This window comes from Carassius carassius, chromosome 42 (assembly GCF_963082965.1).
Source record: "Carassius carassius chromosome 42, fCarCar2.1, whole genome shotgun sequence".
Lineage (NCBI taxonomy): Eukaryota > Metazoa > Chordata > Actinopteri > Cypriniformes > Cyprinidae > Carassius > Carassius carassius.
This window is the reverse complement of record NC_081796.1, coordinates 19,236,704-19,249,913: the sequence shown is the minus strand read 5'-3', so window position 1 is coordinate 19,249,913 and position 13,210 is coordinate 19,236,704. Positions and strand designations below refer to the sequence as shown.

General features: G+C 37.4%; 1 protein-coding gene across 3 annotated transcripts; it reads left to right on the top strand.

Moving 5' to 3' along the window:
* Positions 1-479: 479 nt before the first annotated feature.
* On the top strand, positions 480-12,643 carry nup58 (nucleoporin 58). 3 transcript variants are annotated; one of them, XM_059534855.1, is made up of 14 exons: positions 480-855; positions 1,175-1,332; positions 1,433-1,465; positions 2,125-2,394; positions 2,480-2,630; positions 2,717-2,782; positions 2,851-3,025; positions 3,111-3,190; positions 3,634-3,752; positions 3,861-3,943; positions 5,808-6,009; positions 10,406-10,489; positions 11,554-11,649; positions 11,916-12,643. In XM_059534855.1, exons 1-14 carry the CDS (start codon positions 776-778, stop codon positions 12,083-12,085), a joined length of 1,767 nt encoding a protein of 588 aa, XP_059390838.1. In that variant the 5' UTR covers positions 480-775; the 3' UTR covers positions 12,086-12,643. The 3 variants fall into 3 exon arrangements, with proteins under 3 accessions (XP_059390838.1, XP_059390840.1, XP_059390841.1); XM_059534857.1 differs by lacking the exon at positions 11,554-11,649 and having other exon boundaries at positions 481-855; XM_059534858.1 differs by lacking the exons at positions 10,406-10,489; positions 11,554-11,649 and having other exon boundaries at positions 481-855.
* Positions 12,644-13,210: the final 567 nt, after the last annotated feature.

The following is a 13,210-nucleotide window of genomic DNA, read 5'->3' as shown; positions in this document are numbered from 1 at the left end:
GCATTCTGGGAAATGTAGTTTTCTGACGCGTCTTGATCGATTATACTTGGATATTTAGTAGCCTAATCATTTATATGATAAATCATTATATTATAATTATTTATACTCACTATATATCACTGAACGGTATGATTATTTGATTGATTTATCTTTAAATTCCGTATTTGTGTTTTGCATGTTTTATTAATTGTGTATGGTAATCATTATTTCACTTGGTTCACAAAAACAGATTCCTTCAGGGACGCAACACCACTAAACTATCATAAAGGCATATTTTGATAGTTGCTGAAATAATATTAATTAAATAGTGGAAATGTGTCTGTAAGGGTGCACAGAATTTTAATAGAAAGTCCAACAACGCAAACAAAACAAACACCAGAGTAGATAAATAATAGATTATTTAGTTCAATAAATCACACTGCAATAAAATGTACCTGCACGGACCTTCCAAGTCAGTAGGTGGCAGTACATCGAAACAGATGATGTTTCAATTTTACCGCAAAAACAAGGAGACAGAAGAAGAAGAAGAGATTGTGCGCGGAAACACGGAGCAGCAACGTTTTCAATACTTCGAAACCCACAGAAGTTTAAAAAATAAACCAAACCTCGATTGCCTCGTTTAGAGTATTTTATTAATATCTTCTTTATACGCATCAGAAGTTCGTTGTGGTTGCTTTTATTATGCAACTTATGTCGTAAGAAGTGGCTTCAGGGCCTCCACGAGGTCGCTCCCGCTTGGTTCTGATTATCATATTTTGGAAATTTAAGTTCAAGAATGTCCAGCTTTAACTTCGGCACAAGTACCCTCGGCTCCACCGGCACCGGAGGAGGGTTCTCACTTGGAGCCGCGAGCAGGTACCGTTAACTTTATGAGGACACATCGTGACAGCTTTCAACAGTCTGCTAATTTTTGATGTGCAGAAACACGTATAAAAGGACAGCTTTAAATGCTAACTTTAATTTGCTGTTCATAATTCAAGCTCACATTTTTGTTCCACATTGATTTTCAATGGCATACCATAACAAAAATAAAGTATTTACCAAATGGTTGTTTAAATGCATTAGTTATTATATATATATATATATATATATATATATATATATATTAATACAGATATTTTTTATGTAATTAGGGTTAATGTTGTGATTTTTAATGTCTGAGATCTTTTTCCAGTGCACCTGCTGCAGGTACGAGTGGATTTGCATTCGGAGGATTTGGCACGCCGACGTCCACTCCGGCCACCACCAGTACCACCTCCACACTGGGATTTGGGTCTAGTTTATTTGCCCAGAAACCAGCAACTGGAATCAGCTTTAACACACCTGCCTCAGGTTCTTGGCTGCTTTTATGATGCATAATTTGGTGCCTTGGTAATAAATAACATAATATTTTATTCATTTTGTTAATTCATTTTCTAATAAACACTTTTAGGGGCTGCTGCATCCACTACTGGCCTTACTTTAGGTAAGCAATTCTTCAAGAATACAAGCTAGAAGAAATTTAATCCTATTTCTTTAGTCCAGTGGGCCTCAGATCTTTTGACTCAATTGCCCCTAATGTCCACAACAGTATTTTTTTTATAATGCTTTATTAAAATATTAACTTTTTTAACACATAATTTCTACCTGATAAAATATTTCAGAGATTGTCATAACACTGCACAACACTGTAATAATAAAAAAAAAACTATTTCCCAAATGTTTAAGTAAAATAGTTATTGGAGAAAGTACTGTTTTAGTAGCAATTTCTGGGTGAAAACTGTTTATATATTTGTATACAAATTGTATATGCATATTCATTATTAAAATGCCCATGTAGATTTAATTGGATAGTTCACCCAAACATAAAAACAGTCATCATTAACTCACCCTCAAGTTGTTTCCAACCTTTTTCCTTCTTCTGTTGAACATAAAAGAAGATATTTTAAAGAATATGGGTAACAAAATAGTTGTTTGTCCACATCGACTTCTATAGTATGGGGAAGAGAAAAATAAGCACCACAACCTATATTCTTCAAATTATCATCTTTATTTTTAAGCACCTTGATCGTTGCTTTGAGAACCTCTGCTTCAATCTGTCAGACATGCTGTACTGATTTGCAATTTTTGTTTTTGTGTTCTTAGGGAGTCTTACCACCTCTACCGCTGCTTCCACTGGATTCAGCCTGGGCTTCGGAAAGCCAGCAGCCTCCGCTGCACCTTTCTCACTGACAGCCACCACCTCTGCAGCACCAGGCACTGGCCTGACTCTGGGATCCGTCCTGACCTCCACAGCCCCTCAGACCAGCTCCACTGGCTTCTCCCTCAACTTAGGTGGAGCTGCCGCCACTTCCTCCGCTCCTGCCTCTGGTTTTTCTTTTGGTTCCAGTCTTTTTTCCAACCCCTCCTTGACAGGTCAGCCTTTTTTCCCTCTGTAGTCATGTTACATTCAGTTTAAACTTGTGGTTTTGCTCTTATACTTATTTTATGTGTGTTTCAGGTTTGGGACAGTCCACTTTAGGTGGACCTCTGAGTCTGGGTGGTTTAGTCGCGACCACCTCTGCCCCTGCGCTCAGTCTTGGCCTGGGTGGAGTAGACTTCAGTACTTCCTCTGAAAAGAATACTGACAAGTTATCCAGCACCAGACCAGAGTAAGAACCACACTACAATCACTTTTTGACTTCATTTATAGATCATTTTAGTTGTTCTTACCCTGCTTTTGTTTTTTTTTCTTCAGAGACAGTAAAGCCCTCAAAGATGAAAACCTGCCAGGTCCAATCTGTCAAGATGTGGACAACTTTCAGTAAGTCTACCACATTTTGTGATATTTGCATCAATTTGACTTGGTGCTTAATAAGTGTCTTTTCACAGGAAATTTGTCAAAGAACAGAAGCAAGTCCAGGAAGAGATCAGCAGGATGTCTTCTAAAGCCATTCTCAAAGTGCAAGAGGACATCAAGACACTCAGACAGCTCCTGTCCGTCTGTGCCAGTGGGCTGCAAAGAAATTCACTGTCCATAGACAAACTGAAGTTGGAAACTTCTCAGGTTAGGCAAAAGATGTCACACAAACAGTCCTATACAGTTCAAGGATTGTTCAATCTTGTAATCCATCATCCTTTTCTTCATGCAGGAATTGAAGAATGCCGATATCGCACTACGCACCCAGAAGACGCCTCCTGGACTCCAACATGAGAACACGGCGCCTTCCGAGTGAGTGAATCTGTGTGGTTCTAAGCAGTAAAAGTTGCTTACTATTAATTATTGAAAGTGAAAGTGACGTGACATACAGCCAAGTATGGTGATCCATACTAGGAATTCGTGCTCTGCTTTTTTTAACCCATCCAAAGTGCACACACACAGAGCAGTGAACACACACACACACACTGTGAACACACACCCAGAGCAGTGGGCAGCCATTTATGCTGCGGCACCCGGGGAGCAGTTGGGGGTTCAGTGCCTTGCTCAAGGGCACCTAAGTCGTGGTATTGAAGGAGGAGAGAGCACTGTACATTCACTCCCCCCACCTACAATTCCTGCCGGCCCGAGACTCGAACTCACAACCCTTCGATTGCAAGTCAGACTCTCTAACCATTAGGCCACGACTTCCCCAACTGCCAATTGTCCGCCAATGTGCTGTCCGTTTGTCTCTCCAGTTATTTCCGGGCTCTGGTGGAGCAATTTGAGGTGCAGTTACAGCAGTACCGTCAGCAGATTGAAGAACTGGAGAATCATCTGACCACGCAGGGCAGTGGCTCCCACATCACCCCTCAAGGTTTTAATCTCCTCTATGCTCTCTGTCCACTAAAGCACAGACTTGATTCATATGATAGAAAGATAGTTCGGGGATCCTCTTGAATGTATGATGTCATCTCTCATGTAGATTTGTCCCAGGCCATGCAGAAACTCTACCAGACGTTTGTTGCACTTGCTGCACAGTTGCAGGGAGTTCATGAGAATGTTAAGGTAAGTTCTGAACATTTCTTATATGGACCATATTTAATGTTTTTAAATGAGTACTTGTATTTTGTAGATATATACAATATATTTGAAAAGTGGGGTGGGGCTTAGAGCCATGGGAAAGGAGCAAGGCCAGAGACACAAGTGATAGAGACACACAGAGATATATATATATATATATTAGGGCTGGGTTTTGATACAAATTTTACGATTCGATTCTCATTCACAAGCTTTCAATTCGATTACCGATTTGATTTAATATAGATTATTACTGGATATATATCAGGTACAGTACTTGCCAGATTTTGCTTAACTTATGTTGTAAAATATACGAGAGTCCGTTGGTACTACATTAATATTGAAGGTTAAAATTAACTGATTTGTAAGCTATAGCATGCAACTGTTAAAATTTCACAATAAGTTTTGACTCCAGTGTGAAAGTTAAAAAAAACAGACAGTTAATTGTGGTTTTAAACTATTCTTTATGGTCAGAACATGACAAACACAGAGTTATTTTCACTTTCAGTCATTTTTCCTTAAAATTAATATCTTAAAGGGTTAGTTCACCCAAATATTAAAATTGTCATTAATGACTCTCATGTCGTTCCAAACCCGTTAGTCCTCCGTTCATCTTCGGAAAACAGTTTAAGATATTTTAGATTTAGTCCGAGAGCTCTCAGTCCCTCCATTGAAGTTGTGTGTACGGTCTACTGTCCATGTCCAGAAAGGTAAGAAAAACATCATCAAAGTAGTCCATGTGTCATCAGAGGGTCAGTTGGAATTTGTTGAAGCATCGAAAATACATTTTGGTCCAAAAATAATAAAAAATTACGACTTTATTCAGCATTGTCTTCTCTTCCGGGTCTGTTGTGAGTGCGAATGCTGTGACTGTTGACGTACAACGCTGCTGACGTGTTTTCTGGTGCGCCCAATAACAAAGATAACACGTCAGCAGCGTCGTACGTCAGCAGCGTCACTGCAGTGTTGTGAACGTGCTCACAACAGACCCGGAAGAGAAGACAATGCTGAATAAAGTCGTTATTTTTGGACCAAAATGTATTTTTGATGCTTCAACAAATTCTAACTGACCCTCTGATGACACATGGACTACTTTGATGATGTTTTTCTTACCTTTCTGGACATGGACAGTATACCGTACACACAGCTTCAATGGAGGGACTGAGAGCTCTCGGACTGAATCTAAAATATCTTAAACTGTGTGTCGAAGATAAATGGAGATCTTATGGGTTTGGAACAACATGAGGTTGAGTTAATGACATAAGTTAGTGACAATTTTTATATTTGGGTGAACTAATCCTTTAAAGAAAAAAATTATTTCTTAGTTTTGCATGTTCTGATCAGTAATATTGTTTCACATATACACACACACGCAAATATTTACATATATGTATGCAAATACATATATTTATGTAAATGTGTGTGTATATATATAGATGTATGTGTATATACACACTACTGTTTAAATGTCTCTTATGTTCACTTATGCAGTTCTATGGTTAAAAAATACAGTGAACAGTAATATTTGAAAATATTTATATAAGAAAAAAAACCGGTCCATTTTATTATGTTTTAAAATGTAATACTGATTTTGAAAAGTGTTCTGCTGCTGCATATTTGTGCGACCACTTCTAAAAAATTTTTAGGAGGATTGTTTGATGACAAGAAAATTCAAAACAACAGTATGTGAGACCGAAAACTACTAACTCTGTTAGTTGTGAAGTAAAATTGTTCATTTCTTAAACCCTAACTTTTATTAGTATTGTATATTATACACGTACACATACATCAGTACCTTTAGATTAAAGCCCAATTATTATGTTTGAAATGTCTCTTCTCACATTCTCTGTAGACTCTCAAACATCAGTATCTGGGCTACAGACGAGCTTTCCTCGACGACTCCACTGACATATTCGAGTCAAAACGTGTTATCGGCAAGAAATGGCAGAGCTCTCCGCACGTCACCACAGGCCCCGCCCCCTTCGGCAGTGTTCCCAATGCAGCAGCTGTTGCCATGGCTGCCACTCTCACTCAGCAGCAGCAGCCGGCTCCAGGTCTGACCGTCTTCAAGTTCTAGCCCTCTTGACCTCTAGACTGATAGAATGATGAAGGGAGGGACAAATAGAAAGAACAAGGGAGGGGGGAAATGACCGAGAAGGGCAGACAGAGCAAAAGAATAAATCGCAAAATCAGTCAGTGCCACGTCTGTTTTTATTTTTTAATTTTCTCTCTTGGAGATCTGGAGCAACAGGGTTCTTTTAACATACTTAATGTGTGCCAACTAGTGTGCTGTGAAATTTTAGATGCTGACTGTCTTGCCCAACTTTGGTTTTCTTTCTTATCTCTCTTCCTCGCACAAGAAAAAGCACGAGATGTAGGGATGCACCGAAATGAAAATTCTTGGCCGAAACCGAAAAAGAGAAAACCAAGGCCGAAAACCGAAACACCGAAATAAATTATGCCAATTATTAGTACCATTGCATTTATTGCTATGACCGTGTACTAACTTTACTAAAATGAAGACATTGCAATTGCATAAATTAATATTAAAGTTTCAAAGATAATTACAATTACATAAATTTATATAAAAAAAAAAAATACATAATTACAAATTATGCAAATATTTATTAAGCACATTGCAACAATGCACAGTATTAAAATAAAATTCAAACTAAAAATTTATCCCACTCATGTGTATATTAAATAATAATGTACAGGCCTACTGGCCTGCAGAAAGGTTTTAAAATGAACTGTTCTCTCATAAAAACAAAGTGCATTTAGGTGAAGTGCATTTGAAATTTTTCTCTGTAGGACTAGAAAATGCATTACTTCTCCAGTAAGCAAGACTGTTATCACTTCTGGGGATGGGGACTTCAGTCAGATAACCATCTAGCTGTTGAGCTTGTCATCTGCCTGACATTTGAGAAATATTTGAGACAGTGTATTTAAATAGGGCCAGGGGATAAATAAACATTTTTATCAAATTAAAGCAGAAATCTAGCAGAAAATCTAACAGAAAAATGGCTACAATCTGATATTATGTATGTGTGTGTGTGTGTGTGTATATATATATATGCATCCAGCGCGGCCTGGATCATTTCTTGTGCGCGCTGCCTTATTTCTGCATCCAAGTAATGGTCTTTATAACGCGAATCAAGCACATTCGCGATGAAGTGCAGAGGATCCGAAAAGATCTCAGTGAGCTTGTGGGCTGTGCAGGTGCACGTGCAGGTCGCGGTTTCTGTTTGCGTCATCACAACATTTCGGCCGTGTTTCGGTGATAAAAGTCTATCGGCCGAAAACCGAAAATGCACTTTTGGGCCATTTTCGGCCGGAAATTTTCGGTGGCCGAATATTCGGTGCATCCCTAACGAGATGTAAAGCATGGGCATCAAATGCTATTTAGATAGAGCCCAAATGTTACGGGCACATTCCAAACCTATTAAAGGTTTAGAAAGGGGGTTGTCATCTTGAGGTGGTCTGTCTGTGTTTTATAGGGACAGGTCTTCTGTTTTGAGTGGCGCAGAAGGGTCATAGTATTTGATCTCTGATATTCCAACAGCACTAATGTAGCCATCACTACACACAGTAGCCAAACACAGTAGACTCGCATGCTACATACGGGACTGAAATGCTTTCACATTTATTTCCGTTTTTGTACCCATAATCAACTAAACCTGTATTCCTTGTTGATATGTTGAAGTGCAAAACAAACTATTTTCAGTACGACCACCATGACTGAAGCTTTCTGAGAAATATGTTTGTTTTAGATGGGAATAGACAGAAAAAAGCAGAGTGATTTGGGAAAGGATAAACATGCTATGCAGGAAAAAGATCGTCATACGGTACCTTAGGATAGGAACACATTTGGTCCTTTCCATATTTTTCTCAGTTGGTTGCACCATACTGCTAACATGCATTTTAATAGCTGCATACTAAACCGATTATTTAATTGCTTTTGTTAAATCATTGCCATAATCACTTGTTTTATATAAGTATAAATCTTTTTCACACGAGTGTTCACATTTCATTTGAGATCAGTTTAAATACAATGTGCATTGTGATATTTTGATCTACGAGAGCAGCGTGTATATCAGTTGTTTCTCTTGATAGCTTTGGCAAGTTTTTTTTTATATATATATATTTTCAGCATTTTATCTCGCATCAAATCCATGCTTGTTTGGTTTAGTTTTGGAAAGACAATGTTCAGGCTGTTTTATTCCTAAATTAATACTTTTTATGATTGTGATGATTTGAGTTAACCGGATTTCCATAGGGTTTGGATATGCATGAGCAGATATGTATGAAGCTACTGATTCTTAGGTGCATTAAGGTCATTTACTGTATTTTATTGGACAGCTTAGTGAATGATGTCATTTCAGTGTTTTTTGTTCTCGATTGGAGGTTTCTTTGCTTTGGCGACACCCTCCATCCATCTGTAACCATGGTTGCATATGTAGTTTCCATGGAGATTTCCTAGCAATAATAGCTGGCTGGAGGTGTGAGAGATAGTGATAGATGCTCCACTTTCGATGGCACAGAATCAATTTATGCTGATCTTATTCTGGGTTCTCAGTCTATAGAAAAGTATCAAATTGCAGACATTTTTGATTTGTATAATAAGTCGACAAAGGGGCTTTATCAGTGTGATCCATAAACCAAAATCATTTTGATGGAAAACTTGACTGTTCATCATTCACATTTCATTGGTTTCCCAATTAATAATAGTACTATAATATTTTTGGGAAGTGGACTGTGCCTTTGTGCTTAGGAAAGTCTAGACTGTTGTGGGTGCGTTTGCATATTCAGTTAACTCTAGTAGTGCGCTAAACCAGTGGAGTGGCTTAATTAGTTGCACAGTATATGAATACATACACACACAAGATGTGATTCCTTGCAGAATCAGCCCAACCACAACACACTGCAGTAAAGTCTGTTAAAAATGAAAATCTTAGACGGACACTAGTCATTATTCATTTTCTTACTTTATTTAAGGGCTACAGTGTTCAAGCCTTTAGTTTGAGTGAACATGCTGCTTTATGGGACTGTTGAGGGTCTGCGGTGAAGGATTGTGCCAAACTTCAGTATTTAGAAATGCAGGGTTTTTTTTGTAATACTTGGCCTTTTGGTGGCCCAGAGCTGCTATTTCATGCTTACATCTGGCTGTCATAACTCAAAGGTCTGAGTAATAGTGGAGGTGGTAATACCTTTTCAGACACTTTTTTTTTCTCTTCAAATAGCTTTTCTTGCAAAAGATGAAAGCAACACACCTTCTGCTTTGTGGGAAAGCTATGAATAAGACCATCCGTTAACTTCCACTTTGAGCCGTTGTAAATCAGACCTTACAGGCTTTCTTTTGATTTTATTTGCCAATCTACTAAACAAACAGATGATCTTTATGCATGTCATGTTTTTAAAAAACGCTTTTAGGAAGTGGCTTTTGTGTGTCGGTACTTTATCAAAGCTCTTACACAGGATGTCTGTTTATAGACATGTCTGGTTCTTGGTATACATTTCCATTCCTTGGAAAACAAACGGGGCTTATTATTTTGGTTGTTTACAGAAAGTAACATAGTGAATTCTATAATCTAATTTATAAATCGATTGTTGTTGTTGTTTAATTATCATTATTTTTTTGTTTAGATGATGCTTGCTGATGCATTTAAAAAGGTGTGCCTTTTGAATTAGATACAGCATTAGTCTTAACCATTGTTTGAAATGCATTTTTGGCACAGGTTGGCTTTAATCGTTTTAAACGGTGTTAATGCCATGGCTACTAATAGGAATCAGTTTGTCCTCAACTGTTTGTCATGTTTAATGTAATTTGAATTGACAATAAATCAGTTTTTTTTAAAGAAAAGCCCTTGTCTTTGTTTCTTTTTGACTGATAAATCATTGATTTTTCTCAATGAATTGGATTTAAAGACTGCATTTGTGATGCTGATTTATCACATCTCTAAATTAATAATCTAATCAAATTCAAACCAGCTAAAAGGAAACGAGACAGGAGCACAATTTGGTAATTTAAGTAACAGCAGGTCTGCAGATGTCGTTTAGGAAATAAGTACCTTTTGTCATATTAAGTGATTTAGAAAATCCATCAAAATAGGAAGCCGTTAGTGTGGATCCAAGGTAAGTAGCTAGAATCAAATTATTGCCTATTTTTTTTTGATGTTTCATTTGCTCCAACATCCTAATGAACAGTATTTTAGATAACGCTGATAAGGCTTTTATGTAGCTCTTACGCTGTGCCACTTACTTTCAGTGAGGACTTTTTCCAAAAGTTGCTTTCAAAGCATTGCTTCTCTCACAAGTTTGTTAGATCAATTTATTTTTGTTTGTTTTAATATTATTTTTTAGTATGCTCATTGATAATATGCATCTATATATGAGAGTGCGTGAGAGTAAGTTCCTCTGCTCTCTTTTTTTTTTTTTTTTTTTTTGTCCCAGGACCACAGGCATCCTTGGGGGCCAGTTTTGGCACTCCCTTTTCCTCTGGTATTGGCACTAGCTTGGGCTCATCCAGCCTCGGAGGTACTTCCTGTGATAAACCTCTCCTCTCCCTTTCCATCTCTGCACTCTTACGTCTTTCAGTCACAATCTTAAGATGGGTCACCCAAAAAATAAAAAATAAATCTTTTTTTTTTTTTTTTACCCTCATGTCACACTGAACCAATATGATTTTCTTCTGTTGAAGAAAATTGTAGATATTCTTGAAGGTCAACAGTTTATAGTGACCATGGCTTGTAAGCTTCATAAAAAAAATTGATCTATACATCACGTCTTCTAAATCCATATAGTAGTGCTTAGATTTATTGGGGGGGGGGGGGGGGGGGGGACTTACTCAAATAAGTCATTGTCCAATGAAAATCTTCCCCATAGTGAGCTGTAAACTATGGAAGTTTAATTCTCCATGAAATAAAATTATAAAAAAGGTAATTGTGACTAAGTTGAGTTTACATCTCACAATTCACTTGCAAACTTAAGAACATCTTTGAACAGGTCATTGAGTTAGTTACTTAAGAACTGAATGAGTCTGATTCATAAATAAAACTTAAGAATTTTTAAACTTTTTTTTTTTTTTTTAAGTGAAAATGTGTCCAGTTCACAATTTGTATTTGTTTAATTGACAAATAACTTTAGAGGAAAATTATCGTAAATGTTGGTCTATGATTCGGCTTCAGAAGTGCGGAAGTAATTTGAACTACTTTTTGGTGCTTTTTCGGTCCACTATAAAACCTTATATAGCAAAAAGACAGAAAAATAAATACAGGGAATGGAATGATACCTAATTGAAGTTTTTGAGTGAACAATTCCTGTAAATTTAAGATAGGGAGCAATCAGTACTCTTATTGTTCTTGTTTTAATAATGCAAAGATTTGTATTTTTTTTTATTATTGGTTAGGATGTTTACATAGAATTTATGTATTTTTCACATTTCCCTAACCATATTTTTCCTTCATCAGTTTTTGCTAGTTAATCTCAAATGTAACTCATCACCCATTCCTGTCCTCCATTCCCCCGCCCTGTGACTAAGAGTTTATCTCTGGAATATATGTAGTCGCAACACCTAAATGCCCCCATCTGTCTCTCGGCAGCATTTGGTAGCGGCCCTGGGTTTGGGGGCGTGGCAACAGGAGGTTTGTCGTACGGGTTTTCCTCTAGCAAGCCATCTGGAGGAAGCCTGAGCGCAGGTGTGTTTGTTAGCACCCTCCTCCATCTTACCCGCTTTCATCAATGCTAACCATTACTAACAGCTCCCCCTTAATTATAACCAATCATCCTTTCCCCCATGCTGCTTAAGGGCAAACACTGCACATCCGAAAGCTTGAAATGTAAAATTTGCATTGTTTATTTGTTAACCGCTGTTGTGTGACTTGCTTAAATGCTTGTTGGTAGGAGTAAAGGTTGAGAAAACAAAAATATTTACTGCTCATGTTTTAAAATCTTTGTTCCTCAGGGTTTGGAACATCGAACACTTCTGGCTTCAACTTCAGTAATCCTGGAATTAATGCATCAGCTGGGTTGACCTTTGGAGTTTCCAACACGCAAACTCCTGGATTTGGGACAGGAGGGCCACTGCTACAGCTAAAAAAACCACCAGCGGGAAATAAGAGGGGCAAGAGATAAAACAGCAAGTTGATATAGGGGTAAAGGGAAATTTCACGTGGTAAAGATGATGTGTGTCTCAGATCTCTATTTTTATATATAAACATGTATGTGTACATATATATTTTCTCTGTTGGATACCATTAAAGGTTTTTTGAGATTCTGTTCGGTTCTCCCTTGTACCCCTGTGACTATGCTGTGTTGTTTGGTTTATCGTTGTCGGAATTGTGTAAGATCTAATGGAGCATATTTTGTGAAGGGATTTCAATGTAGATGCTCTCGGTATTGAAGATACTCTTGAACTAAGTTTACCTGTGTCTTAGTGGATTTATTTTAAACCATATGCTCTGTGATTGTAAATGTCATCCCATCCCATTAAGATGATCTGTTATTGCTTTCCCTGGTTACTTGTACCAAATAGATGTCAACATGTATAAGAACGTTCAATATGTATACTTTTGTTTGTCTCTTTTTGTTACCAAATAGTGGGGGGGGGGATTTCTACACTTAAGCAGACTTTGTGCAAACAAGTATTTTTCGACTTGAAATGAAGTGTTTGTTATTAAAAGATGCGACAACGATATGTCTTGTCACTTTTTATTTTTTATTTAATATTTACTATTTTTTACTAAATATTTACCATTTATTTTTAGAGACCGGTGGAATTAATGAATATTTTACAAAATATGTATTCGTTAGATAGATTATTATGAATCATTTGTTTAGAACGAGTATTTAAAACAGAAAAAGGCCAGTTTGACAAGTGTCAGGCTGGTTTGTTCTGAAGTTTAGGCCTATAGCAACACAAACTAACCCTGTCTGTTGTAGACTGGCCTAAAATCAAGTATCCTACTATAAAAATTTAAAAAATAAAGTAAAATCGTACATTTTTGTAGCATTTCCGACGTTCAGACAAGTAACCTAATCAATATTAACTCGCATTGACTCGACTGTAGACTGTCGCTGGATTAGCAACGTCTGCTTTTTTGGCCAATCAGATAGGACTACTGGGAGATTGTGTTGCAACGTCATGAATATTCATAACCCAGACCTTCAACGTTGTACAACAAATTAGGGATGGGCGATACCACACTTTTAGTATTCGATACGATACCGATACTTTTTCTTGCATTTTCATCGATACCG